The 27,855-nt window shown below is 33.9% G+C and overlaps 4 protein-coding genes and 2 pseudogenes across 4 annotated transcripts; 2 read left to right on the top strand and 4 right to left on the bottom strand.

Moving 5' to 3' along the window:
- Positions 1-1,003: 1,003 nt before the first annotated feature.
- On the bottom strand, positions 1,004-4,985 carry LOC106384100 (F-box protein At4g00893-like). Its single transcript, XM_013824116.2, has one exon. It carries the CDS (start codon positions 2,358-2,360, stop codon positions 1,212-1,214), a length of 1,149 nt encoding a protein of 382 aa, XP_013679570.2. The 5' UTR covers positions 2,361-4,985; the 3' UTR covers positions 1,004-1,211.
- A 111-nt stretch (positions 4,986-5,096) lies between these two features.
- Positions 5,097-6,375, bottom strand: LOC125583662 (annotated as a pseudogene).
- Positions 6,376-11,267: 4,892 nt separating this feature from the next.
- On the top strand, positions 11,268-14,095 carry LOC106388580 (flavonoid 3'-monooxygenase CYP75B137-like). The gene is made up of 3 exons (XM_048750984.1): positions 11,268-11,503; positions 11,678-12,486; positions 13,368-14,095. The coding sequence occupies exons 1-3, from the start codon at positions 11,386-11,388 to the stop codon at positions 13,989-13,991; spliced, it is 1,551 nt and encodes a 516-aa protein (XP_048606941.1). The 5' UTR covers positions 11,268-11,385; the 3' UTR covers positions 13,992-14,095.
- Positions 14,096-15,085: 990 nt separating this feature from the next.
- LOC106388578 lies at positions 15,086-17,218 on the top strand (annotated as a pseudogene).
- Positions 17,219-17,537: 319 nt separating this feature from the next.
- Positions 17,538-19,392, bottom strand: LOC106388579. The gene has a single exon (XM_013828683.3). It carries the CDS (start codon positions 19,206-19,208, stop codon positions 18,132-18,134), a length of 1,077 nt encoding a protein of 358 aa, XP_013684137.2. The 5' UTR covers positions 19,209-19,392; the 3' UTR covers positions 17,538-18,131.
- Positions 19,393-19,996: 604 nt separating this feature from the next.
- LOC106388575 (maspardin) lies at positions 19,997-22,747 on the bottom strand. Its single transcript, XM_013828680.3, has 8 exons — positions 22,548-22,747; positions 21,840-21,965; positions 21,565-21,663; positions 21,333-21,475; positions 21,126-21,234; positions 20,900-21,007; positions 20,682-20,822; positions 19,997-20,591 (listed from the first exon to the last, which is right to left on the bottom strand). Exons 1-8 carry the CDS (start codon positions 22,617-22,619, stop codon positions 20,217-20,219), a joined length of 1,173 nt encoding a protein of 390 aa, XP_013684134.2. The 5' UTR covers positions 22,620-22,747; the 3' UTR covers positions 19,997-20,216.
- Positions 22,748-27,855: the final 5,108 nt, after the last annotated feature.

Raw genomic sequence — 27,855 nt, 5'->3', positions numbered from 1 at the left:
ATATAAAAAAAATGAGTATAGAGTTAATTAGATAATTTTAAAAACATAAATTTTTCTTTCGTGTGCGATATCATATAAATAATGATCCGTTCAGTTAACAAAATTCATGATTATTTTATGTGTAATTTTTTTTTATTTTGACCATTTCCTCAAAACTATATTAAATTTTACATATTTTAATTAGAATATTTTTAATATTTTTACCTTTTTATTTGAAATGCAACTCAATATTTTTTTAACAATTATAACTAAATATTTAAAAAATATTTTTAGAATTTGTTTGAAAAATATGAAAATTACATTTTAAATTAAAATTATCCTAAAATATGATAAGTTTTGATGTAAACGAAAACTCAAATTATGTCAAAAATAATGATATTCAATGATAATAACAATTTTAATTGATTATTTTTTAAAAAATATATTTACAAAAATATTGTTTGAAAGAAAATTCATTTATCTTTCAAATATAAAATGAAAATATTATAATTAAATAATAAAAAATATAAATAAAAACCATAAATTTAGCAAATGACAACTGAGTTATATTATGCTAAAATTTTCTTTCTAATAATTTATCAAATGACAAATGAGTTATGAGCAAATAATACCATATAATTTTTAAAAACATAACCATTCTTAAATATTTTTTGAATAAATAATTATTTTTAAATTTAATCAACTGAAAATAATATCCGTACAATTGTGTGAGTCAAATTCTAGTTTTATTGATGCATGTTATATATTAGTGCTGCATGTTTTAGATAACATTTTAATGATGCACGTTTTTTAAAATATCCTTTATTAAAATTATGCACGTAAGGATAACTCATGAGTTTTTTTGGTTGATTAAATGACATTATGTCCAAATTTATTTAAGGATATTTCATTAAGGTAACTGAAAAAGAGAAACAATAAAATAGAAAATTTAAATTCATTTAACCATATTTTATTAATGTAACTGAAAAGACAAGTAATAAATTAAGCAGTTTTATTCGTTTTAGGATATTTCATAAATACAACTGAAAAAAACAAGCAAAAAAAAGGAGTTTAATTAATGAAGTAATAACATTTTCAAATGGGTACTTCTCTTTTAATAATATAGATTTCCCACAATCTCATAGTTTAAAACTCAAGTCTACAAGTTTTGTCAGATGCGACGATTGATGCATATATAAATATATAAAACAAACCCTCAAAGCGCACTCAAGTTACCTTAGAAATGGTGGTGGGTCGATCCAAAGACTATCAACAGGGCATAGTAATCGTCGTTCCGGCTGACCCGGATAGTACCTGGCATCATTATATGAGTAGGATACACATTGCATGTTGTTACGTAAGCCATACTTTGGGAAGTACACGCTGTTCTTCATCCCTAAAACATCCATTCTGGTCTCCGAGGAATACATACTTGCAAAGATTGTCAAGCCGTCTAGTGTACTACTCATCTCTTCCCATTTTGAAGAGACCAACTTATACATCACTGGTTTCTCAGCGCCATATGTATACATGAGAATTAGCTCTCCTTTCTGCTCCATCAAGTACAGTTCCTTTGGCAGATACGACCATTCATTGTTATGAATTTCTGGGAATCTAACATCATCCCATGCTTGATGACTCAATGTGCGAGAAGCTGGATCAAATTCAAATAAAACACCTCCTGAGGTGAAGCAGTAGAAGCGATCATTAACACATACAAGGTTGCTATGGACATTGGGGCCAAAAGCAAGATAGAAATGAAACTTTTTGGTTATCCACTCAGTTGCTCCAGGATAGCAAGTGCTGATGGCCACAATACATTCTGAAATACGGTTTAATGTGACCAAAGTACAAGTTTCTGATGTAGGGGCAGAAGAGAAAGCAATTGCCTGATATGGCAATTCATTGTCTGGCAAGCTTATGAGCTCCCGAGAGTAGGGGTTGAAGAAGAAGAATTCCACAAAGGATGATCTGCGCATAAGCAACCATCCGTCTTTTGAGTAAGCAACATCAGTTACACCTTTCTCGGGCAGATTCAGTGTGTACTTCTTCCTCTCCAATGGATCGAAAAGATTAATAGAGTTTCCAAATGTAGGAATGGAGACAAACCATTGATGCTTATGAAAAACCCTAACAGATTTAGCGGCTTCACGCCATTTCTTGCAGACGGTAGATGCACGAATTTTATCTTTTAACATAAGCAGTGACATTATTACTCCCAAGAGGCATGATGGAAGGTCAAAACTGAAAATGTTTTCTCTCTCAGGCCTATTGTTGGTTTTGTTGACATCTTTGTTGGACCTATAAATAGTTAGATCAACAAAATTAAAACATGCATGAATTATCATTATATTAAAAAGATGTTTCAAACTGGAAGTCATAATTTTTGAGAGAGAGAGAGAGCAATTATTATTGTTTCATAGTGGAAAAGTTATGATTGTTAAGGTAAAGATTGACCACAAACTCCAATACAACGCATCAGATAAAAAATCATATTAAACTCTTCACAGAATGCGATATATGTTTCAGGAAATCCAGATAAATGATTGTGACATACAAAAAAACATCACTAAGCCACATATATATGTCTAATAACCCCTACATATTCTGATTTGCCTACACAGATTATAATTCACATCAAACCGCATTTAACAGATGAGACAAAAACCATACTATATCATAATCCAATATGGAGATCATTTTGACGTTTTAAAAGCCATAAATTATTTCAAACTGGCAGATCAAAATCTGTACATAATTCATGAGCCACAAACTCCATTTAAGAGATAAGATCGTGGATAGGTAACAAAATTCCTGAATCTTTTGATATCTTTAGATCTTGTACTTTTGCAGAATCGTGAACTGGATTAATAAAATTAAATTCCAGAGTCAATTGAACATAACCGAAGAAAAAAAAATCTAATTAAATCCTCAAATCATGCAAATACTATGTGAGATTATTATAAGTTAAATTAGAAGATAATGATCTACCAATAACGTCAAATGAACCTTTGATTTTTTTAAAATCCTCTTTGAACCTGTGATTATTGAGAGAGATAGAGAAAGAAAGAGAGAGATAACTCACAAGATAAGCTTTCTTCTCTTATCAGTCATTTTGATTTAAGTCCAAAACTTAAAAATGTTTTATGACAAGTAAAAACTATATATAAGAGAAAAACATTATAGCAAGTAATTAAATATCTGAATGTATGCTAGTCAAACAAAAGAATATGGTATTCTCTTTAAAGTTAAAATTAAATATCTTTATTTTAAGGAAAGAAATATATGTCTGAAACAGGTGGAGAGGAATATGTCAAGGAAAACCATGTCTCCAAATTGAAATCATGTATAGAAACAATAAGCTTTGTTCTGTCTATCTAGTTTGAACATGATTTTAATTCAAAAGCCAAAATATTTGAAAACATGTGTGTGATAAGAAAAATGTTATTTAAGGCTGAGATCTATCACTTAGGCAAATAAGTTAGCTGTCTAAAAAATCTTACCAACTTTCACATTTTATGAGTCAATTGGACGAGGTGATTAAAAATGATCCTTGTAGTATGCGTTCTTATGACTCTTGACTCTTGAATGTGGAAATAATGAACTAAATACAAAGAGAGTATGACTGCATTTATGTAAAAATATATTTGTGAAAGAGCACTATTTTGTTTGTGGTAATAGATGTGGTCTCTGCTAGCTGAGCACCAGATTACTTGACTGAACAATTGAATGCATTAATCTTAGTAGATTTGGATTCATCTGTTTCGAGTCCTTTGTTACTGATAAAACGACGTCATTTTATCTTTGGAATAAAATTGGAAAAAAAAGTAAAGGTGACATTCGAGAAAGCTCCCAAGTCTCAATTAAGGAACATTTGATATGTAACTTCTTACATGTTCATTTGCTCATAAATATTTGAACTATGAAATCATTTTGTGTATGTACATCAACTAAATAACCCATATTTTTTTGGGGTTATTTAGTTGATGTACATACACAAAGGAAAAGGTGAAAAAAATATCCCATATTATGAATATAAAGAGAAATACATTAGGCACTATTTAAAGAAAATGTGAAATACTTCATGGAGGGGATAAAATACAAAAATACGCATGTTTTGTTGAATAATGTACCACAATTCAAAATTTGTGTTGTTGTTGATTCACAATGACCTTCATATTACCCAGTCAAAGTTATGTACTTTTATTTTTACTTTTAGTTGAAGGAACCAAAGCTATTTAGTAAAGCTGGAAAATAAATTTCCTCTGGTGTTTATAAGTATGAAAATTCTATAGTTATTGGGTAATTGTATTAAACTGAAAGTAATCATGCTGGTACAAAAAAGGAGAATATTTTGTTTAGTCACTTTTAATAAAATTTTAGAAATTAGATGCATGTTGGAAATATATTAATTATAAGTTCAATGCCTTAATTTTGAAATACAACCAAAATCATAAGATTCAAAATCGATAACAAAAATCATTTTATTCATTTCAATTAACTCTATCAAATAAACCCACATTAAAATCTATATTGTGAGAATAATGATAAACAAGCAAATTTTTTGAAATAAATTACAAGCTCAAAAATCACTGTAATTCATTTCAATTAACTCTATTAAATAAACCCACATTAAAATCTATATTGTGAAAATAAAGATAAGCAAGCTCAAAATTTGAAATAATATTACTCAGCTAATAAAATAAGTTTTCAAACTTCTTAGAATAAAAAGTGTAAAATAATTTTATTTTTCTATTTACTTACGCTAATATATTTCCAAAATGGAAATGAAAGTTTTCAAATGATTTTTTTTTTACATCAGTTTTCAATTGATTTAAGAGGTCTTTTGAAAGCATTTTATATTCGAGTTTCCCAAAACAACTGATTCTGATTTTATTTCTAATTAAAATGAGAAGTTGACCTCCAATAAAACTTATGTGGTACCTAATTCGCAATTATTGTTTTGTAAAATGCTACCTAAACCTAAAACGTATGATATACAAACATCTCATATTTTTATGTTCATTTTCTTTTGAATTTGGATGATAAAAATATTATTAGGGGATCTCCATTCAACAAAAAAAAAAGAAGTTAAATCAAATCAATCACATGCAAAATAATCTGAAAGTTTAAACCATAATAATAAATTTCGCACAATCTCATAGTTTAAAACTCAAGTCTACAAGTTTTGTCAGATACGACGATTGATGCATATATAAATATATAAAAAAAACCCTCAAAGCGCACTCAAGTTACATTAGAAATGGTGGTGGGTCGATCCAAAGACTATCAACAGGGCATAGTAATCGTCGTTCCGGCTGATCCGGATAGTACCTGGCATCATTATATGAGTAGGATACACATTGCATGTTGTTACGTAAGCCATACTTTGGGAAGTACACGCTGTTCTTCATCCCTAAAACATCCATTCTGGTCTCCGAGGAATACATACTTGCAAAGATTGTCAAGCCGTCTAGTGTACTACTCATCTCTTCCCATTTTGAAGAGACCAACTTATACATCACTGGTTTCTCAGCGCCATATGTATACATGAGAATTAGCTCTCCTTTCTGCTCCATCAAGTAAAGTTCCTTTGGCAGATACGACCATTCATTGTTATGAATTTCTGGGAATCTAACATCATCCCATGCTTGATGACTCAATGTGCGAGAAGCTGGATCAAATTCAAATAAAACACCTCCTGAGGTGAAGCAGTAGAAGCTATCATTAACACATACAAGGTTGCTATGGACATTGGGGCCAAAAGCGCAATGAAACTTTTTGGTTATCCACTCAGTTGCTCCAGGATAGCAAGTGCTGATGGCCACAATACATTCTGAAATACGGTTTAATGTGACCAAAGTACAAGTTTCTGATGTAGGGGCAGAAGAGAAAGCAATTGCCTGATATGGCAATTCATTGTCTGGCAAGCTTATGAGCTCCCGAGAGTAGGGGTTGAAGAAGAAGAATTCCACAAAGGATGATCTGCGCATAAGCAACCATCCGTCTTTTGAGTAAGCAACATCAGTTACACCTTTCTCGGGCAGATTCAGTGTGTACTTCTTCCTCTCCAATGGATCGAAAAGATTAATAGAGTTTCCAAATGTAGGAATGGAGGCAAACCATTGATGCTTATGAACAACCCTAACAGATTTAGCGGCTTCACACCATTTCTTGCAGACGGTAGATGCACGAATTTTATCTTTTAACATAAGCAGTGACATTATTACTCCCAAGAGGCATGATGGAAGGTCAAAACTGAAAATGTTTTCTCTCTCAGGCCTATTGTTGTCGTTGTTGACATCTCTGTTCGACCTACAAATAGTTAGATCAACAAAATTAAAACATGCATGAATAATCAGTATATTAAAAAAGATGTCTCAAACTGGAAGTCATAATTTTTGAGAGAGAGAGAGACCACAAATTCGATTACAAGGCATCAGGTAAAATATCATATTAGGTTCTTCACTGAATACAATATATGTTTCAGGAAAACCAGGTAAATGATTGTAACAAAAAAGAACATCACTAAGACACATATATATGTCTTATAACCCCTACATATTCTGATTCGCCTACACAGATTATAATTCACATTCAAACCGCATTTATCAGAAGAGACAAAAAACATACTATCATCATAATCTAATATGGAGATCATTTTTACATTTTAAAAGCCATAAATTGTTCCAAACTGTAAGATCAAAATCTGTACACAATTATGGGTCACGAACTCCACGTAAGAGATAATATCGTGGATAGGTCACAAAATTCCAGAATTTTATGATTTCTATAGATCATGTACTTTTGCAGAAACAAAAATCTAATTAAATCCTCAAATCATGCAAATACTATGTGAGATTATTATGAGCTTGATTAGAAGATAATGATCTACCAATAATATGAAAGGAGCCTTTGATTTTGTTTTTAAATTTTCATTTAACCTTCGATTATTGAGAGAGATTGAGAATGAAAGAGACAGATAACTCACAAAATAAGATTTCTTCTCGTATCAATCATTTTGATTTAAATCCAAAAGTTAAAAATGTTTTATGACAAGTAAAAACTATATATAAGATAAAAATATTATAGCAAGTAATTAAATATCTGATAATGTATACTAGTCAAACAAAAGAATATGGTATTTTCTTTAAAGTTAAAAGATCTTTTATTAAGGAAAGAAATATATGTGTGAAATAGGTGGAAGAATATGTCAAGGAAAACTATATATAAGATAAAAATATTATAGAAAGTAATTAAATATGTGAAAATGTATACTAGTCAAACAAAAGAATATGGTATTTTCTTGAAAGTTAAAAAATATATTTTATTAAGGAAAGAAATAGGGCAATTCTCCAAAATAGACTATTTTCAAGTTTTGATCACAAAAATAGACCACAAGGAGGAAAATGACCAAAATATTTTATTTAATAAGTAAAATGACCCTAATACCCTAGATATATAAAAAATAAAATAAAAATTAAAAATAATAAAAAATTTAAAAGTTTTAGATTATATGTTTTCAAATTCTAACTTTTTTATAATTTTTTTTTTAATTTTTTGATTTTTTCGGAATTTTTTTTATTTTTTTTCAAATTTTCTTTTTGTAATTTGAAAATACTTTTTGAAACTAATTTTAAAATTTTTATTTTCAAATTTTTAATATTTATTTTTTATTTTATAAAATTTTAAATTTCAATCTCAAATTTCCACCCGTTAACTCTAAACCCTAAGGTTTGGATTAGTTAACCCTAGGGTATAAGTGTATATTTACTTTTTTAATGAAGCATTTTGGTCATTTTGATCCTTATAGTCTATATTTGTGACATAAATTTTTTTAGTGATATCTTAGGATATTTCCCAAAGAAATATATGTCTGAAACAGGTGGAAGAATATGTCAAGGAAAACCATACGTCTCCAAACTGAAAGCATGCATAAAAAACGATAAGCTTTGTTCTGTTTATCTGGTTTGAACAAGATTTTAATTCAAAAAGCCAAAGTGTTTGGAAACATGTGTGTGATAAGAAAAATGTTATCTAAAACTATCTACAATGGTTTATTGAATAAATAATTCAGTAGTTGAAAGAGTACAATGGTCTACTGAAAAACAAGTTGAATCCTAGGTGTATTAAACATGGTTGAAAGAATTCAACAATGTGAATCCATAAAGTGGAGTCCTTAATGACCATTTGTCATTAAATTATTGGCATAGAGATTTTTGATTTATTTTTTCATTTGAATTATTTGAGATAAATTATATCATAAATTTTTTATTTTCTAAAATTTTTTATTACATCAAATTTTATCATTTTTAAAATTCTATAAATAGAGACTTGATTCATTTGATTTGGACACATAAAAAAATTGTCTATTTGTACTATAAATTTTCTGTTAGACTCCATTAAACTCTTGCCTTTATATTTCTTTTTTCTAATGAAATAAATCCCAATTATTGACTATTGTTATTTAACTTTAATCAATAGTTCTAATTCTTAATTATTTCATTTTAATTTTAATCCATAAGTTTCAATATGTAATGAAAAAAAACATATAAGAAAGCAAAATTGTGAAAGAAAAAAAATTATAAGAAAAGGTATTGAATTTTTCTCAACAAACCATTGTAGAATAGAAAAATTTAGTGGTTGTTGAATTAGTTGGTAAAAAGAAGAGAAGATGATGTGGAAGAGACAGGAAATGAAGTGGAGGATGCGTAGAAAAACCATTGTTGATGGTCTAAGGCTGAGATCTATCACTTAGGCAAATAAGGTTAGCTGTCTAAAAAATTGTATCAACTTTCACATTTTATGAGTCAATTGGACATATAAAATGATCCTTGTAGTCTGCGTTCATATGACTCTTGACTCTTGAATGTGGAAATAATGACATAAATACAAAGAGAGTATGACTGCAATTATGTAAAAAAGAGATTTGTGAAAGAGCACTATTTTCTTTGTGGTAATACATGTGGTCTCTGCTAGATGAGCACCAGATTACTTGATTGAACAAGTGAATGCATTAATCTTAGGATAGATTTGGATTCATCTGTTTCGAGTCCTTTGCTACTCATAGAAGACAGCAGCACATGCAGAACAGTGCATGGTGTATAATTTAAAGATTTGAATCAGGTATCTAGTCCATGTTCATTCTACTAAGAGAGGTATAGAGATTAATCAGAACAAAAAAACGCTCAAATCGGGATAAGCCGACGCGTCGAGACCAAACAGACCTCCATCGAATCCGAGTACTGGTGTTTATTTGCAGCAGCTTGTTTTTTCAAGACGATGCAGGAGATTAAGAAGAACCCTAATACTCTGAATATATCTATGAAGATTCGAGAGAGTGTTGCAGGCGTTAGGGTTTTTTTTTTTTTTTTGAACTTCCTTCTCTTAATGTTTTAAATTCACTCAACTGCAGTGAAGTGCTATTTCTTATTCTTATACTGATTATTTTGTTCTCTTTTCTTGTTCAAGAACAAAGTTTTTCAACACCTTTTCAGGTTTCTCAAAACCATTATCATTCCTTCTGGCGTACCTTTTACAACAGATCTTTTGTAAAATGTTTATAGTACCCATTCTTGTCTTGTTGGTGAAGAAAAGTAACAATGATGCTTATTTGCCATTCTTGTCGTGTGGGATCTGTGGGAATTAAGAATAGCATCAAACCTATCCACTCCAAACATACCGAGATAATGTGAAAGTTCCTACATTAAACACACATGCGTTTTAACTCTACACACTGCTCATGCGTGTATAGCTATTACTAAAGAAGAGTGCCAGAGTTGTATATTCACGAGATTGCAACTGCGTGCTTATAGCTTTATGTGATTGCGGAATCTATGCACTGGTTTTTAGTGCACATACTGAAATAAGTAGTTGTTTAAACGAAGGTTAACACCTAAATGAATTTATACCCTAGAATAAATATGAAACAGAAATTCCCTAACTAAAATGATACCTTAACCAGGAGGTGCTACCTCTACTAGTAAAGCCTTTTTCCCAAAAGGTAGAAATGCCAGGTTTGTATCTCAGCAGTTGGGGGAATGGGACTAAACATCCAGTTCTTGTCTCTGTCCAAAGAGATTATGAGCTTAAGATCAGAACTTCTTGAATTCAAAAAGAAAAAGAAAAATGATACCCTAAACACAATAGCTGACCAAAGTTCTTGTACTTTCTGTTTGAGTTCGGGTTTGGGCTTTAATAATAAAATATATACTCTGGTGTTACTTATTTTATTACAAAGTCATGATCATAACCAGTTACGTAAACATCATATTCACCTCTCAAGATATTTTCTTTACGGAAGATGTGTTTGAAACTATTCAACAGAGTTGAAAAATAGCTGCATTACAACGAATATTTTAATTCTTCAAGATTTTTTATGTACCTAGGACACTGAATGAAATTAATAATTTATTAAGTAAAACTGTAGTCTTTTCATAAGAATTTTTTTATGTTAATTTTTTGATTCTGTTATATTTTTCAGACTAGAATAAGTTTTTGATATGAAAAAAAAAAAAAAAAAAACTATTTGACTGCCTTGTATTTAGGGGAATCCTATCATTCTGCAAGAACTCTGAGCATCTGAGTTCGATTTATCGACCACTGAAAATTTGAGGATAAATATATTAAAGTCTAAAAATATTTGTACATGTAGCATAATAAATAGTATTTCACGATGTAGACAAAGATATATTATTTTACGTTTGTTTTTTAGTTCCTTAAGATCATGTTATCGTCTAGCAATCATTCTACTACACAAACTCTCTTTTCATTTTTCATGTCTGGGTCGAAGAAGATATGGTTTTGGTGGCTTCAAAAGTTTTCAAAATTTGGATCACCTATTTATTTTTTGGTCACAAAGTATTTTTTTTTTGTTTTTTAATACGAAAGAGTAAGTTCCATAAAAACAATAAAAAGTATTATACCCCGTCAAATGTTAAAAACATACAAAACAGTAGAGATACTCATTATAAATTTTTGATGGTAAAATATAATTCTTTTAATAATTTAGTTTCTATTAAAAAATAAATAAATAAAGTATGTACTTATAACTTTTCACGGGCTTTCCCATGGTTTTTCTTTAACAACTCTTTTAAGCCAAAAAAAAAAAAAAAAAAAAAAAACAACTCTTTTGTTTCGTTTTTTATTCTTATTTTTATTTTAAATAAATAAAATATTCATTAAATAAATTATTTCTTTTTGTCGTTGAGTTTCTTATCACCTTCACTCGATATAGGTTTTCCAGATGTCCACAAAAGAAAATTGGCTTTTCCTATTATTTATTTTTATATGACATTTTCTCTATATATATTGGGAAACTGAAGCTAAAATGATGACGTACTTAAAAAAAAACACTACACAACAACATTTGTCAATCTCAGCGTTTCTACAAACAGCTGTAAAAACATGTCTCCGATCTCAAACCTCTTCACCGACAACACAATGAACGTTCCTCCTTACGCAATTCTCGTTCTCACTACTATCATTACAGTTTTTTGGTTCCTTCTCAAACGCTCGCCGCAACCAGGGGCGGAGGGAGTGTATGGGGAGTGGGGTCAGCTGACCCCACTATTTTTTAATTTTTTTTTGTTTTTGTTAAAGAAAAATTATTTTGACCCCATTTAATAATAAATTTTGACCCCGTAAAATTATTTTTACCCCAGTGTAAATTGATCCGGGCTCCGCTACTGGCCGCAACCGCCTCTACCACCTGGACCCCGAGGGCTACCTATCGTCGGAAACCTCCCGTTTCTTAAGCCAGACCTTCACACCTACTTCAGAGACCTAGCTCAAGAATACGGTCCAATCTTCAAACTCAACCTTGGCTCAAAACTAACTGTCGTGGTCAACACTCCGTCGCTAGGTCGAGAGATCTTGAAAGAACAAGACATCAATTTCTCAAACCGTGACGTCCCTCTCACGGCTCGAGCCATTACCTATGGTGGTCTCGAACTTGTTTGGTTACCGTACAGTGCGGAGTGGAGAACGCTTAGAAAAGTTTGTGTTCTCAAACTACTTAACCGCAAAACGTTGGATTCAATTTACGAGCTAAGGCGCAAAGAGATCCGAGAGAGAACGAGGTTTTTATACGAGAAAAGTCAAGAAGAGGCGGCGGTTAACGTTGGTGATCAGTTGTTCGTGACGATGATGAATCTAACGATTAATATGTTGTGGGGAGGTTCGGTGAAAGCCGAGGAGATGGAGAGTGTTGGAACAGAGTTTAAAGTAGTGGTTTCTGAGATAACTAGGCTTTTGGGTGAGCCTAATATTTCGGATTTCTTTCCGTGGCTAGCGAGATTCGATCTTCAAGGGCTCGTGAAGCAGATGCGCGTGTGTGCTCGTGAGCTCGATGCCATATTCGACGGAGCCATTGAGAAGATGCCAAAACTAGAAAGTAAGGATGATGGTGAGTGCAAAGACTTTTTGCAACAGTTGATGAAGCTAAAGGACCAAGAAGCCAACTCGGAGGTTCCCATTACGGTTAACCATGTCAAAGCTGTTCTCACGGTAATTAATTGTTGAGAAATATAGTAGTACTAAAAAGTTTTTATAACAAAAATAGTTTTCAAAATCAAAATAACTAAAATAGATTTTACTGAAGAGTAAAAGACCATTTATACCTCCAAGAGTTAAATTTAAACTTGGAGTTTAATTTTGGGTTGTTTTGGTTTTTTTGGAGAGAAAAAATTAGAATATTTGTTTTTAAAATAAAAAATTCAGTTTATTGCGAAAATCTCTTTTAAAAATATTTAAGTAGAAATATAATTGTTATTTACAAAAGAGAAAAAGACAAAAATAGCACTAAATCAAGTTTATGTTCCCAAACTAGCACTCAAGGTCAAAAGTCACAAAAATAGCACTGAATGTTTTATCAAAAGTCACAAACTTAGGGTTTAGAGTTAAAGGGTGGGGTTTAGGATTTAGGGTTTAGGGTTTAGAGTTTAGGGTTTAGGGTTTAGATTTTAGGATTTAGGGTTTAGATTTTAGGGTTTAGGGTTTAGAGTTTAGGGTTTAGGGTTTAGGGTTTAGAGTTTAGGGTTTATGGTTTAGAGTTGAGAAATGAAGTTTTGGGGATAAGATATCAAATTTTGAAAAATAAAAAAAATTAAAATTTTCAAATGATAAAGTTAGAAAGGTGCTATTTTGGTCATTTTAGTTTTTGAGTGCTATTTTTGTGATATAAACTTAGAAAGTTGCTATTTTGGAGATTTGCCCTTTACAAAAAGAAACATATTTAATTTAGTCAGTTTTTTCTGTGTTCTTTTGGTCATAAAAACAATCTTTATGTTCTCTTTAGAGATTTGCCCTTAATTGTTTCATAACATGTCTCTTAGCTCATGAGAATGATTCTGATTCATGTTTGTTATATACGTACTGTATATGCGAAGGATATGGTGATTGGTGGTACTGATACATCTACAAACACGATAGAGTTTGCGATGGCCGAGCTTATAAAGAACCCAGAGTCGATGAAGAGAGCGCAACAAGAGCTAGACGAAGTTGTAGGAAAGGATAACATTGTTGAAGAATCACACATCACTAGACTACCTTACATAGTAGCCATTATGAAAGAAACACTTAGGCTTTACCCGACCGTTCCTTTGTTAGTCCCTCACCGTCCAGCTGAAACAGCTGTGGTCGGCGGTTACACCGTCCCTAAGGACACTAAAATCTTCATCAATGTTTGGTCTATTCAAAGAGACCCAAATGTGTGGGAAAACCCGAACGAATTTCGTCCCGAGAGGTTTCTTGATAAGAAGTCTTGTGATTTCCATGGAACTGACTATAGCTTTCTTCCTTTTGGATCTGGCCGGAGAATTTGCGCCGGTGTAGCACTCGCAGAGAGGATGGTTCAGTACACTCTTGCAACGCTGTTGCATTCATTCGATTGGAAGATTCCAGAAGGCCATGAGTTAAATGTGGAAGATAAGTTTGGTATTGTCTTGAAGCTCAAAAACCCTCTTATTGCCATGCCCGTTCCGAGGTTGTCTGATCCTAATCTTTATCTGTAGAAACTAAGATCTTTGTATTAATGAAGTTTTCGAACGTCATGTATGTTTGTGTACTAAAAATAATCATCAATTTGGTTTTAAAAAAAAACAAATTATTGAACTAAGAGCATTTGTTTACCTTACAATCATTGCTTTTTGATATTAGTTTCATATCTGTCCAAAATTCCTTTTTTTGGGTCAAATTTCTTTAATATAACTAAAATAGAAAAATAATAATAATAAACTAGCTTGGGACTTTGATGCATATACACTCTGTAGTAATTCAATCTATTTTGTGAATCCAAAACTATCTATGCAATGTACCTTGTTCTCTAGCCTGACTAAACACTTGATAAACCATATGATGGTTTGGAAGAGCAGATTGAATCACCGCCTATAGAATCTCAAAGAACTAGAGACAGAATGAGGGGATTTAAAATCTGGTTCAAAAAATCATGCCGTTTTGACACCAATCGTGATGATTTTAAATATATCATGTCGTTTATCTGCTTAAATGAAACGTTGTGTTTCAATTTACCATGTCTTTGTTCAGAATAGAAGACACCATTGACGGAGGGTTACATGCATTTACGTTTCAATAGTTGAGAGTTTACAAACATAAACTTTTAGTTGGAGGTTTTTTCATCTGATCTAAAAATAGTTGGGGGTTTAAATCACTAAAACCCAGAAAAAAAGTTTTAAACATCTTGTGTCGTTTCTGTGATTAAATAAAATCCCGCGATTCAATTTAACAGAAATCCGTTCAGAAAAGACGACTTTGTCGACGGAGGGTTAACGTCATTAACAGTTTAATAGTTAAGGGTTTTAAAACGTAAAGTTTTAGTTGAAAGTTTTTCATCCGAAGTAAAAATATAGTTGCACTAAAAACCCATATTTTAAAGGAATAAGTATTCATTAATAAATTATTTTTTGTTGGCAAGTTTCTTATCACCTTCACAGGATATATATTTCCAGATGTCCACAAAAAAAGTTTGGTTTTTACTATAATTTTATTTTTTTTATGACATTTTTTCAATATATTGGGAAACGTCTGAAGCTGAAATGATGATGTGCAAAAACACCATAAAACCACATTTATCTCAAAGTTTCTACAAACAGACATAAAAGATATGTCTCCGTTTTCAAATCTCTTTACCGACAACACAATGGACGTTCCTCCTTACGAATTATTCTAGTTCTCACTACTATCATTACAGTTCTCTGGTTCCTTCTCAAATGCTCGCCGCAACCGCCTCTACCACCTGGACCCTGAGGGCTACGTATCGTCGGAAACCTCCCGTTTCTTAAACCGGACCTTCACACCTACTTCAGAGACCTCGCTCAAGAATACGGTCCAATCTTCAGACTCAACCTTGGCTCAAAACTAACCGTCGTGGTCAACACTCCGTCGCTAGCCCGAGAGATCTTGAAAGAACAAGACATAAACTTCTCAAACCGTGACGTCCCTCTCACGGCTCGAGCCATTAGCTATGGTGGTCTCGACATTGTTTGGTTACCGTACAGGGCGGAGTGGAGAATGCTTAGAAAAGTTTGTGTTCTCAAACTACTTAACCGCAAAATTTTGGATTCATTCTACGCGCTACGGCGCAAAGAGATCCGAGAGAGAACGAGGTTTTTATACGAGAAAAGTCAAGAAAAATCGGCGGTGAACGTTGGTGATCAGTTGTTTGTGACGATGATGAACCTAATGACGAATATGTTATGGGGAAGTTCGGTGAAAGCCGAGGAGATGAAGAGTGTTGGAACAGAGTTTAAAGGATTGGTCTCTGATATAACTAGGCTTTTGGGTGAGCCTAATGTTTCAGATTTTTTTCCGTGGCTAGCGAATCTTCAAGGGCTCGTGAAGCAGATGCGCCACGCTCGTGAGCTCGATGCCATATTCGACGGAGCCATTGAGAAGATGCCAAATCTAGGAAGTAAGGATGATGGTGAGTGCAAAGACTTTTTGCAACAGTTGAGGAAGCTAAAGGACCAAGAAGCCAACTCGGAGGTTCCCATTACGATTAACCATGTGTCCATGTCAAAGCCGTACTCGCGGTAAGTAATTGTTGAGATATATCTTACCACTAAAAAAAATTATCATAAAAATAAAGTCTTCAAACGTCAAAATAACCAAAATAGATTTTATCAAACAGGTAAAAGACATTTATATCTTAAAAGTTAATTAATTTAAATTTAAAGTTTAATTTTTGGTAGTTTTAAGAAAAAAGTTCAAATATTTTCTTCGAAAACAAAAATTCAGTTTTTTTGCAAAAATATCTTTTAAAATATTTATTTATTATTATATATCTATAGTCAGAATATAATTATCATCTACAATTGACACAAACATATTTTGGTCATTGTATTCTATGTGTATTCTTTTAGTCATAAGAACATTTTATGTTCTTTTCGAAGATTTGCCCTTAATTGTTTCATAATATGTTTCTTAGCTCATGAAAATTATTTTGATTCATGTGTTTGTTATATACTTCATATGCGAAGGATATGGTGATTGGTGGTACTGATACATCTACAAACACGATAGAGTTTGCTATGGCGGAGCTTATAAAGAACCAAAAGTCGATGAAGAGAGCGCAACATGAGCTAGACGAAGTTGTAGGAAAAGATAACATTGTTGAAGAATCACACATCACTAAACTTCCTTACATAGTAGCAATTATGAAAGAAACACTTAGGCTTTATCCGACCGTTCCTTTGTTAGTCCCTCACCGTCCAGCAGAAACAACTGTGGTCGGCGGTTACACAGTCCCTAAGGACACTAAGATCTTCATCAATGTCTGGTCTATTCAGAGAGATCCAAACGTGTGGGAAAATCCGAATGAGTTTCATCCTGAGAGGTTTCTTGATAAGAAGTCTTGTGATTTCCATGGAACTGACTATAGCTTTCTTCCTTTTGGATCTGGCCGGAGGATTTGCGCCGGTTTAGCACTAGCAGAGAGGATGGTTCAGTACACTCTTGCCACGCTGTTACATTCATTTGATTTGAAGATTCCAGAAGGCCATGTGTTCAATGTGGAAGACAAGTTTGGTATTGTCTTAAAGCTCAAAAACCCTCTTATTGCCATGCCTGTTTCAAGGTTGTCTGATCCTAACCTATGTTTGGTAGAAGCTAAGATCGTTGTGTTTATGTAGTTTTCGGACGTCATCTATGTTTTTTGTCATAAAAATAATCACCAGTTTCGGTTAAAAATAACAAAATTATTGAATAAGGAGCATTTGTTTAACTTGCATGCTTTGATATTAGCTTCATATCAGTCCACACTTCTTTAATATAAATTTTGATAGCTTACAATTACATGATTTTGGTTCGGATTTAGATCCTATCAATTGCACAAACAGATACTATAATTTATATAACTTATAAATATTAACAATTTTCTATTTTAAAATAATCAAATATTTTAAAAATAAAATAGACCAAATTATCCGAATATTTTTTGTCCAAAATATATCAAATTATCCGAAATATACGAGTTTTTATCCGAAAAGCTAAAAATCTGATATTTAATCTAAAAACCTGAATTTTCTTGTTTAACACCCGCATTAACTCAAAAAACTGGAACCGAATCGGAACCGAATTGGATTCGAAATTATCTCGGGTATTAGCCGATTCCCATTTGTATTACACGAACCGAACCAAAAATCTAACTGGATTTCCTAAAGACCCAAAAGGATCCTATATTTCTAGAACAAAAACAATAAAAAAAACAAAAACTATAATAAACCGAACCGATGCTAGGGTGGACAGTGTAGTTCTTCTACCTTATTTACCAAAAACAGAAAAAAATTAAAATAAACTAGCTAGGGACTTTGATGCATATACACTCTGTAGTAATTCAATCTATTCTGTAAATCCAAAACTTTCTATGCACCGTATCCTGTTCTCTATCCTGACTAACCATTTGATGGTTTGGAAAAACAAATTGAATCGCTGCCTATAGAATCTCAGACAACTAGAGACAATGAATGAAGAACATAAACTTTCAAAGAGAGCTTACTAGAGTGAAGAATTTTCAATCTCTCCCACTCAGTTTTCTTCTTTCTTCTCTTTTGCTACTGCCAACCATGTAATACGACAATAGCTTCACAAGATCGTACTGATTTATCCTCGATCTGTACAACCAATGCTATGGAGGTTCATCGACAGGGTCTCGAAGATCCAGCACCATCTTCATCATCCATCTCCCACCAATCACCACCATCTCCCATCTCAGCTCCATTCTCAACCTCATCATCATCACCATCAGAATCAAACCCATAATCCCAATCCCCGCAACAAAAACCTCTCTCCTTCTCCAAAACAGGATCATAACTCCACTCCAACTTCTTCAACACATCTCCATCCCTCCACTTCCCAACAACCTTCTCAACTTCTTTCTTCGCCTTCCCCATCACAACCTCCTTCCACGAATACGCCACGTCAGCCACCCTCTTCAGCTTCCCTTCACTCAAATCCCCAATCACCACCGTCCTCAAACACCTCTCCTTCGCCTCCCACAAAACCTCAGCGAAACCAGAGTCATCAGACACGAGAACCAAACACTCAGCCTCCCTCCTATCCATCACATCAACCATATGCTCCTTCAACGCTCTATCCGCCGCCTCGGGCTTATCACTCACCATCTTAACCCAAAACCCGCCACGCTTCAGCTCATCAGCTAAACCGTAACCTTCCTTAGGAGTCAAAACGTTCCTCGCAGCTCGTTTGTACTTCTCCATCTTCATCGAGTACTTGGCCACAAGCCTCACTCTCTGATGCCCCTTAGCAGCCTCGATCTGCCTCACGCGCTTCTGATTCTCCGTCTCGTGGATCTGGCGGAAATGAGCGATGAGCTTCTCGTTGGCGTAGAATCTCCGGTCGCAGACGCCGCAGAAGTACGGCTCGGCCGGTTTAGCTAAACCGGTTTTCTCCAGTTGGTTAAGGAGTTTACGATCTTTCCTCTCCTCTCGGACTTGCGCGGGGACGTAGCTGAAGGCGTGGCGGTTCGCGTAGGCCACCATTAGTTTCACGGAGCCGAAGGATGACGCGGCGGTTCGGAGCTTTACGGCGGCGTCGTGGGGAGGGTGGGAGGCGGGTGCTTTGTTGTCTAGGTCCCAGAAGACGGCGACTCGGGTTGGGGGTTTAGGGTTGAGCGAGGTGAAAGGTTTGATTGAATTGAGAGACGTGATTGGGGTTTTTGAACTTCGGATCCTGTGAAGGAATCGAGAAAACATTGCCGGAGTATTCAAACTGACGGAGGGAAGGATGGAAATCAAACCCGTACCCGACCTGAATCGGATTTATAGAATTTGGTTTTGTAGATTTTGCCGAGGAGTAGTTCAGACTGTTATGCCCCAAGTCGAACTAAGAAACAACAACAGAAGTTTGGATAAAAACATAACTATACCAAGAACCCTATTTTCGAAATGTTTATAGTTTTTTTCCTTAAGTTCTATATGGAAAAAAAAACATCTAGAAATGTGTATTCATCTAGTTTTTTTTTTCTTATGTTTTTAATGAGTTTAAGATGGTTTAGTTGAATTAAAAATATTATAATGAAATTAAAATATCTTAAAGCCAGTCCAAAATAATTTTTTCATTTTTATGTTTTGTTCAAGAATTACAACAAAATACACTAATGTTACGATCAATCTTTATAAATCACCTGTTTAAAATATTTTTCAGATTGTAAACTTAAAACACACATATTTTCATTTATAAAATATATATATATATATATATTTCAATGATAATTGTTTATAATTTTAATTAAAATCACTTTAAACACTTCATACCTGCTCGATATCATTCTCTTTTCTTTAATTTTCGAGAAAAAATATTTCAAGGCCAGATAACATAGTAGTTTTTTTTGAAAAAAGGTTTTCAGATAACATAGTAGTTTCCGGCATAAAGTTATCAACAGCCCATCACCATTCACGCTGTTGTAGAGTGGTAGGAAAATAAATGTCTTAAAGCAGACCAAAACAGGGGCTGTAAATAAAAGAGAGCAAAACTGGGAATCTTGAAAGCCACACTGGTTTAATCCCAACCCCAAACTTTTCTCTCAAAAGTGTAGTTACTTGAAACATCATACAAAGAAACACAGAACTCTTGCTTCGTCTGTCAACTTACACAACATACAAGAGAAACCGAAAAAAAGATCAAGAGATCCACCCAAGCTTAAAAAGGAAAACAAACAAAGATTTTAACAGCAGAACAGGGTAATAAATAACAAAGAAACACTAAACTGACTGTCTTGAGATGAAACCACCGTGAACCAAAACCAATGTACAGTAACACAACATGAAAACCACACACGACTTATAAACTTCACCAGTGATCAGTTGCATTACTAGGAGGTTGTCCATAGACACAGGATTGATAGAGTCTGTCGGCAAAGGTGGATCATTTGAGCTTCCGGAACTTTCTGGGAATGTTGGTGATTGATCTGAAGTTGAGCTTCCAGAGCCTTGGTGCGTATTGTTGCTACGGTCTTCCTTATCCTCATCAGTTTTCTTCTTGCTCTGGCTATTACTATCTGTGCCATCTGTACCGTCTTTCGATATGGACTTAACCACTTCAGGCCGTGGTTCTACACCTACCCGCCTTAGGTGCAGCTACACACATGGAAGTAATGTGTTAGTGCAACAACATGATGTTTCTGTAAGTACTTGGGATTGTGTAGATGCAGAGTACACATATGTTACCTGTAGATGCAGATTGACTTCATCAGGCCGTGACAGGAACGGAAAATCTCCTCCAGTCTTTAAGTATGCTCTCCTTGCTTCGGGATATCTCTCTGCAAGTTCATCTTTCAGAACTTGCGGAATTGCGCAGTAATCATTGGTCTGATTTACAATGAAAGACAGCATCGTGAGAAAATAAAACTATCTTGCATTAAAGATAAGAGTTAGTGGAAACCTACATCCATTATAGTGATGAATGAATCAGAGTGTGGTAGAGACCCCACAGAAGCAGCCTCTACTGTTAACGTTAACCGAGAAGCCAAATCATCTTTTGACAATGTCTCAACCTAAAATCAGAGTAAAACAAAGGAACCAGGCTGGTAAGCCCATCTCCAAAAACCTTTTCACATGTTACTTAAAGCCTTTTTAAGAAAATCTCGAAGAGACATTTAGCAGGGGAACCACCTGAGAGACAGCAAAGTCGACAGAGTCAGCGATAAAGGGTTCGTGAGGTCCGTCACGTATTCCTGTTAAGACGTATCGTTTCAGCAAAAAGGAAGGCGACCAACTTACACTGCACATTGCATCACAAAAGGGGTAGAGAGTCAGTACAGATACCTTAGACACAAACAAGAAAAATAAAGAGGGAACAATTCTAAAAGAGGGACATACAAAGGAGCCCATGGCATTGCAGCAGCAAAACTGCGAGTATCCAAATATGTATTTGATAGAACCAATGATTTAACCCTTCTTGGTCGGTGATGAGCAAAGAGTTGCGCTAAGAAGCCTCCAAGAGAAGTACCGTAGAGATGCACCTGTGTAACAATGGTCAAGTACAATCATTTGCATTGCTATAACATTTCAGAGTCACAGATGGTAATTTGTAACACAAAGAGGATCTTACATGATGAACATCAATGGTGTCAAGGAATTTCTCAAATGCTTGAATCCACTCATGATAACTCCAAACCCGTGGAATGTCTACTGAAATTACCCGATAACCCTGGGAATTGCAGATATAACAACATTCAAGGTAACAAGTACAACACTATACGAGATATATAAATAAGTCATAAAGAAGACAGAAACACATAAGCATCTCAGTTGCACAAGCCTAACAATTGTTTAAAGTTGCCAAAAAAAAAAGAAGATTTTGAAGACTAGGTCGGGTTGAGAAACCTTCATAGACAATGCCATGATCTGTTTATAGTAAACATCAGCAGTTCCAGCGATGCCAGGAATACAAATGAGGGGAGGAACAGTCTTTGGACCATAGTCATAGTAACGCCATTGCTTTGTTCCAATCTGCGGTTAAGATGCACAATAAGATAAAGATGCAAAACCGTTTATTCTCTGAGAAAAACAAATAGAAATCATCGACTCTGATGCCTGAAATAAGAGCAATAGAGATGCACACAAGCTCAACAAAAACATGTCTTTACAAACTGGAAACAACCAAAACTCGATAGAATGACACACTTATAGAACCATCCGATCCAATGAAACAAGAATCTCAAAACCCATGATTGATAGATCATCTCAGTCTACTCTCTCATAAGATCAAATAGAAAACATCCCCAGAGAAGCTATCACTAAACTAAACACTAACAAGTTCCCTGCTGTTAAATTTGGCTTATAACAAAGTGAACCCAGAAAGAAGAAACCTAATCAAATGGTTCTATCAAAATTCACACCCAAATCAGATGAAATTTCAGCTGCATACGTATGATGAAGAGAAACGATTGAACTACTCAACATACATAATTCTCCTAAACAAAAATGAATAAAACAATAAATAAATTTAATCGAAAACCAACATTTACAGAGCTCGAGATTAACCTAGAAAATGCAAAAATCGAAAGTCCAGGAGAGGAAGAGGAAGCTTACGGGAATCTTGTGAAGAGGAACCTGAGATTTGAAGTGGACGTAATCTCCAGGCGCTGACGAGACGCCCTTCATCGCCGATCCGAGATTCTCCACATCCGAATCGATCAAAATTAATTGATTTTACGTATTTAGTTTTTTTTTCTTTTCGCACTTCGATGGAAATATTTGACGGCGAGATGATAACAGCGTTTTACGATATGAAGTTATCAACCCCCCGTCAACGTTAACGCCGTCATTGGGCCGTGACTGCTGTAGTCATTATCATCTAAATGGTCATCATGACTCAGCAATTTCACATGTTTGATTCGTTTTCGGTTATTCCTAGGATAATTCCCCCAAAATATACGTCACAGTAATATTTTCAACTTTGTAATTTTTTTACTGAATTATTTTAATATATTAGTGGTTGATTACAATCAATGTTCTATAATTCGCTGGGCGGTTAGTGGGGCTTTATAGAAGACTATCAACTAGGCGGATTATTCTGAGCCTAGACGAGGTCTAGACGTTAGCAAATTATTGATTTATTTTATTTATATTATACATTTTATATGACATATTTTAGTTTTTATGTTCAATTATAAAATTATTATAAAAAATTATGAAAATTAGATATACAAAACATAAGAAATTAGACAAATTTGTAGATTTGTAATAATATTATTGCTTAATTTCACATATTTAGACAAATTTAAATCGATTTAACCGATTTAAACCGATTTTAATCGATTTATGATAGTTTAAACCAATTTGAATCGTATAAATCGGTATAAATCGGACTTTAAGAAAATTGTTTCGGATAGAACCGAGTTGCCGCTTAGGCGCCGCCTAGACCGATTTTTAGAACCTTGATTACAACACAAATATCAAAATACATTAAATTATTGATACTATAAAGGATGGACATTTGTGTATCCATTCAGATTTGATTATGATTTATTCGGTTTTCGAATCGGGTATTTATAAATTTTGGTTCGGATTCGGTTTGGACCTTTGCGGTTTTGGTTCGGATACGGATAACCCATTTAGATTATTTTTTAAAATTTTAAAATATATATATATATGTTTTAAATTTTTCAAAATCTAAAAATAAAAATAATATATAACATGTAAAGTTGAATAATGTATGCCAAACACACATAAACTTTAAATAAAATCGGCTTAACTTGAATATTTGAATGATGAATCCTTAGATATTTTAAGTATTTTTGGTGTTGTGAGTATTGTGTAGCAATTTTAGATATTTACATTTGACTATTAATATATATTTCAAGTATTTTGGACAATTTCAAAATATCTTATATATTTAGATATTTTAGATATTAAATATAAAATAACTTATACATTTAACTATATAATTTGATTCAGATATATTCGAATATCCGAAATATTTTGGTTCTGATCGGGTTTGATTCAGGTTCTCTAGATACTAATTTTTTTAACCCGTTTGGATATTCAACCAGTTTCGGTTCAAGTTCGGTACTAGTTTTTAGAATCGGATTCTTTCGGTTTTCTGGATTGGGGGTTTTTGGGCAGCCCTACTATATATGATTGACATCGATCATTCCTCAGTGTTCTTATGTTAACGCTTCTATCATTCATCATGCATGGTGTGATAGGAGACTCCCACTCCTCTTTCACATTCACGAACCTGTCCAAATTATCCAACATGTTTACGGCAAAGATATGAGACTTGTCCAACTTGTAGTCATGACTTACCCTAACATAAGTCAGCTCCCACGGTCCCACCCACCATGAGAAGGACCAAGCTCATTATCTTACCCTAACATAATTTTTGTTAAAAATTATTTAGGCCTCATGCTTAAAAAAACTTAAGTGAGTGTTGTCGTTAAACCATTCCCTTTTGACTCAGATGATCAAATTCTGTATGCCAAAAGTTGATTTGATTTTAGTTTTTTCAGTGTGATTTATTTCAATCTTTAGAAATATAGATTTTCTTATCTTAATTCCTTCCATGAGTGGACTTCTGAAGCCATGTTCAATCTTCAACCCACAAGTTTCAGAAAGCTTCCAATTTAATTTTAAGATAAAAGGAAATTTGGTTTCTTGCATAAAAGAGAAAAAAAAAAGAAGAGGAAAATGTCTGAAAAAGGAAATTTAAAGGTTACGAATCTTTGTACAAGTTTCTCTATAAATATAGATCTCTTCACACAACTTCTTTCAAACATTTTTAAATATTCATATTTTCATTCTAAACAATAATGTATTACGTTGAGGTTTTCAAAAGGATGGACAAGAACAAAGATGGGAAAATTTCACTGGACGAATTCTCCGAGGGGATCCGTGCTTTCTCTTCTTCAATAACGTCAGAACAAATCGATGAGCTGTTCAAAGATCTTGACGTTGATGGTGACGGTCAAATCGATGTTAAAGAATTTGCTATGTGCTTTGTGGTTGGGTGCGACTGAAGAAAAGGCAGCTTCTAAGAAGCTGAGATACTAAGTGTTCAAAGATCGTTTTTGTAACTATATATATGAAACTATATTTTATGAACAAAACAGAATCGTGCAGTCTCTTTTTAAAACGAAAAACTGAGTTATCAAATATTTGATTTTATTTTGATACCAAATAAGATTTGATAAAAATTTAAAAACAAAAACCAAACCAAACTAAATCATGATTTTGATCATAATACGCACAGATAATTGGTAATAACGCCCAAACGAACTAGTAAAAAAAACCGTGAGAATATAAGCTTCCACATCTGAGAACTTCACTGGGACATAAGTAATTTACTAAGGATTATGACTTATAAATTATGACCAAACCCAATTTAATCAAAAAGGAAATTAATTATATTCCTTCCACTTGGAGTTACAATAAAGTGCATCAATGTCGTCGACTGAAAATACAATAAGAAGAAAAAAAAGGGAACTTTTAAACAGAACTGAAAGAAATAGGAATCTGATCGTTTTTCTCTGTTTTGGTACTAATGTTAATAGCATAAAAAGGAAACTGGTCGCTAAAACTAAACTCGAAAAAAGATATCCCAAATGCAAGCACGTGACTAATCTTCTTCATAATTCCTCTGTTTCAATAGTTTCAACCTCCCACACACTTCAACTCTGTATCACTGCATGACTGCATCAGCTCATTCAACTTGTTTTGCTTCTTTCTTCTAGTTGTGTAAGAAAAAAAATTATCCTGTACAAGTAGAGATTAGATTGATTTGATGAAAACATAGAAAATGTATTTTATAATTTTTTATTATTCTCTTATAACTCTTTCGTATACATTTAACGATTTTTAGTACTAAACTTATGAAGAACCTTTTGGCGGGGTGTTCCAATCTGCATTCATCACTAAGGTCTTAGAAGACTAACTATCTATCCCTGATGTCGACTCCCAAATCAACTAGGTTCATGCTTGTAAACCATCAGTGGGATCTAGTGAGGGAACCTTAGCAATGCCTTTAGCATTTTTAAAATAATTGAAAGGAGTAGCAGTTTCTGACAGGTTGATATTTGAGAATATTTTCTTGTGAGCAGAAATCATAATTGTCCTCGACCAGATCAATATATATATAAACACAGTAGCGGCCCTGAGTACAAGTGGTGGAAGCATGTGCTTCCGGTCATGATTTAAATATGTACTATTTCAGCCTTAAAATTCTTGAAATCTCCTATAGCTTAGTTGGTTTATGTTTATATTAATGGGAAGTTTACTAAATCATAACTGATTTTAGGACAATTGAACGTGCCTTGTGACTTTCCATATATATATGTTTTTCTCCTTTAGTTACTATAAATAATAGGCCAAAATTTTGTTTTTGCTTCCGGTCCTATATTTTTCCAGGCCGGGCCTGTATAAACAAAAGCACTTTTAAGGGTTTAATAATTAAAATAAATATTAGTTATCCGTTCCACCTCAAAATATTATTACTTCTATATGTAAAAAAATTTGGACTAGAAAAAAGGAAACTTTTAACAAAACAGGAATAAAAAAGGAAAGTAATCGTTAAAACACAAAACAGAAAAAAAAGGAAAGTCCCAAATGACAAAGCTTATATATATCCCGTTTACATAACCCTAAGAAGCTTCACAATACATTCTCTGCTTATCTCGATCTCTCCCTGAATATTCTCCTTATGAATTTTCCAAACATGATTCGTCCCGATGTCGACTATCACATCAAACATTTGGATATACGTCCTCCTCCTTCATCAGGTAACTCAATCTTCATCAACGTCGATACATTATCCGATGGCGACATTCAACTTGTCCCAAGTGTTCTCATCCACATCAGTCTCCGTAGTTTAAGTCTCCCTTACATCCGAGACCTTATCCTGTAGAGAATAAGTATAGAAGGGTCTTTTAGTAAATATGTAATCCCTAGTATATACCTCTTGTATACAGTATAAATATTGTGGTATACATTCTAATAAACTTAATTCAGTCAATACATCTATATGGTATCAGAGCAGTGATACCTAGGGATCTTTTATTTTCACGCCGTCAAAGAATTTTTTTTTTTTTTTTTCTCTACTGTTCATCGTCTTCTTCACGTCTCCTACGATGTCAAGCTCTCCGGCGACTTCCTCTGAAACAATTCAGCTGTCTGATTCCCCTCACCTGCTCAACATTAACATGACAAACGTCACCAAGCTTACGGCCTCCAATTTCCTCATGTGGAGCCGTCAAGTCCACGCCCTACTCGACGGTTACGATCTCGCCGGACACATCGATGGCTCGACGATACAACCGCCTCCGACAGTCACCACCGATGGTGAACTCTCCACGAATCCAGAATACACTCTCTGGAAGAGACAGGACAAGCTGATCTACAGCTCATTGCTTGGAGCCATTACGGTCTCCATTCAACCAATCCTCTCGACGACGACAACATCGGCTCAGATTTGGGAAACCTTGTCTGCGACCTATGCAAAGCCGAGCCGTGCTCATATCAAACAACTTCGACAGCAAGTTAAGGCTTGGACCAAGGGAACCATGTCCATCGATGAGTATGTTCAAGGTTTCACAACACGCTTTGATCAGCTGGCTCTACTAGGGAAGCCATTTGACATTGAGGATCAGATCGAATACGTTCTTGATGGTCTTTCCGAAGAATACCAACAGATTGTGGACCAGATCGAAAGCAGAGAGACGCCTCCATCTCTTACGGAAATTCATGAAAAGCTTCTCAATCATGAAGTTAAGCTGAAGACCAAGAACACTACCTCTACAGATCAGCCGATAACAGCTAATGCAGCTCAGGTCCGGAACTTCTCTTCCAACAACAATCGCAGGAACTCTCACAACTCGAACCGGAACAATAACAGAGGACAGCA

The sequence above is a fragment of the Brassica napus genome, chromosome C3, assembly GCF_020379485.1.
Source record: "Brassica napus cultivar Da-Ae chromosome C3, Da-Ae, whole genome shotgun sequence".
NCBI lineage: Eukaryota > Viridiplantae > Streptophyta > Magnoliopsida > Brassicales > Brassicaceae > Brassica > Brassica napus.
This window is presented reverse-complemented; position numbering and strand designations above follow the sequence as displayed.

Bases quoted from the DNA above. Each gene is read 5' to 3' on its own strand.
- LOC106384100 (XM_013824116.2), bottom strand. From the start codon at position 2,360: ATGACTTCCAGTTTGAAACATCTTTTTAATATAATGATAATTCATGCA.
- LOC106388580 (XM_048750984.1), top strand. From the start codon at position 11,386: ATGTCTCCGATCTCAAACCTCTTCACCGACAACACAATGAACGTTCCT. The intron at 11,504-11,677 runs CAGGGGCGGAGG...ACTGGCCGCAAC, and splicing joins TCTCAAACGCTCGCCGCAAC to CGCCTCTACCACCTGGACCC. The intron at 12,487-13,367 runs GTAATTAATTGT...GTATATGCGAAG, and splicing joins ATGTCAAAGCTGTTCTCACG to GATATGGTGATTGGTGGTAC.
- LOC106388579 (XM_013828683.3), bottom strand. From the start codon at position 19,208: ATGTTTTCTCGATTCCTTCACAGGATCCGAAGTTCAAAAACCCCAATC.
- LOC106388575 (XM_013828680.3), bottom strand. From the start codon at position 22,619: ATGAAGGGCGTCTCGTCAGCGCCTGGAGATTACGTCCACTTCAAATCT. The intron at 21,966-22,547 runs GTAAGCTTCCTC...TCTTAACCGCAG, and splicing joins TTCCTCTTCACAAGATTCCC to ATTGGAACAAAGCAATGGCG. The intron at 20,823-20,899 runs GTAGGTTTCCAC...ATTGTAAATCAG, and splicing joins CATTCATCACTATAATGGAT to ACCAATGATTACTGCGCAAT.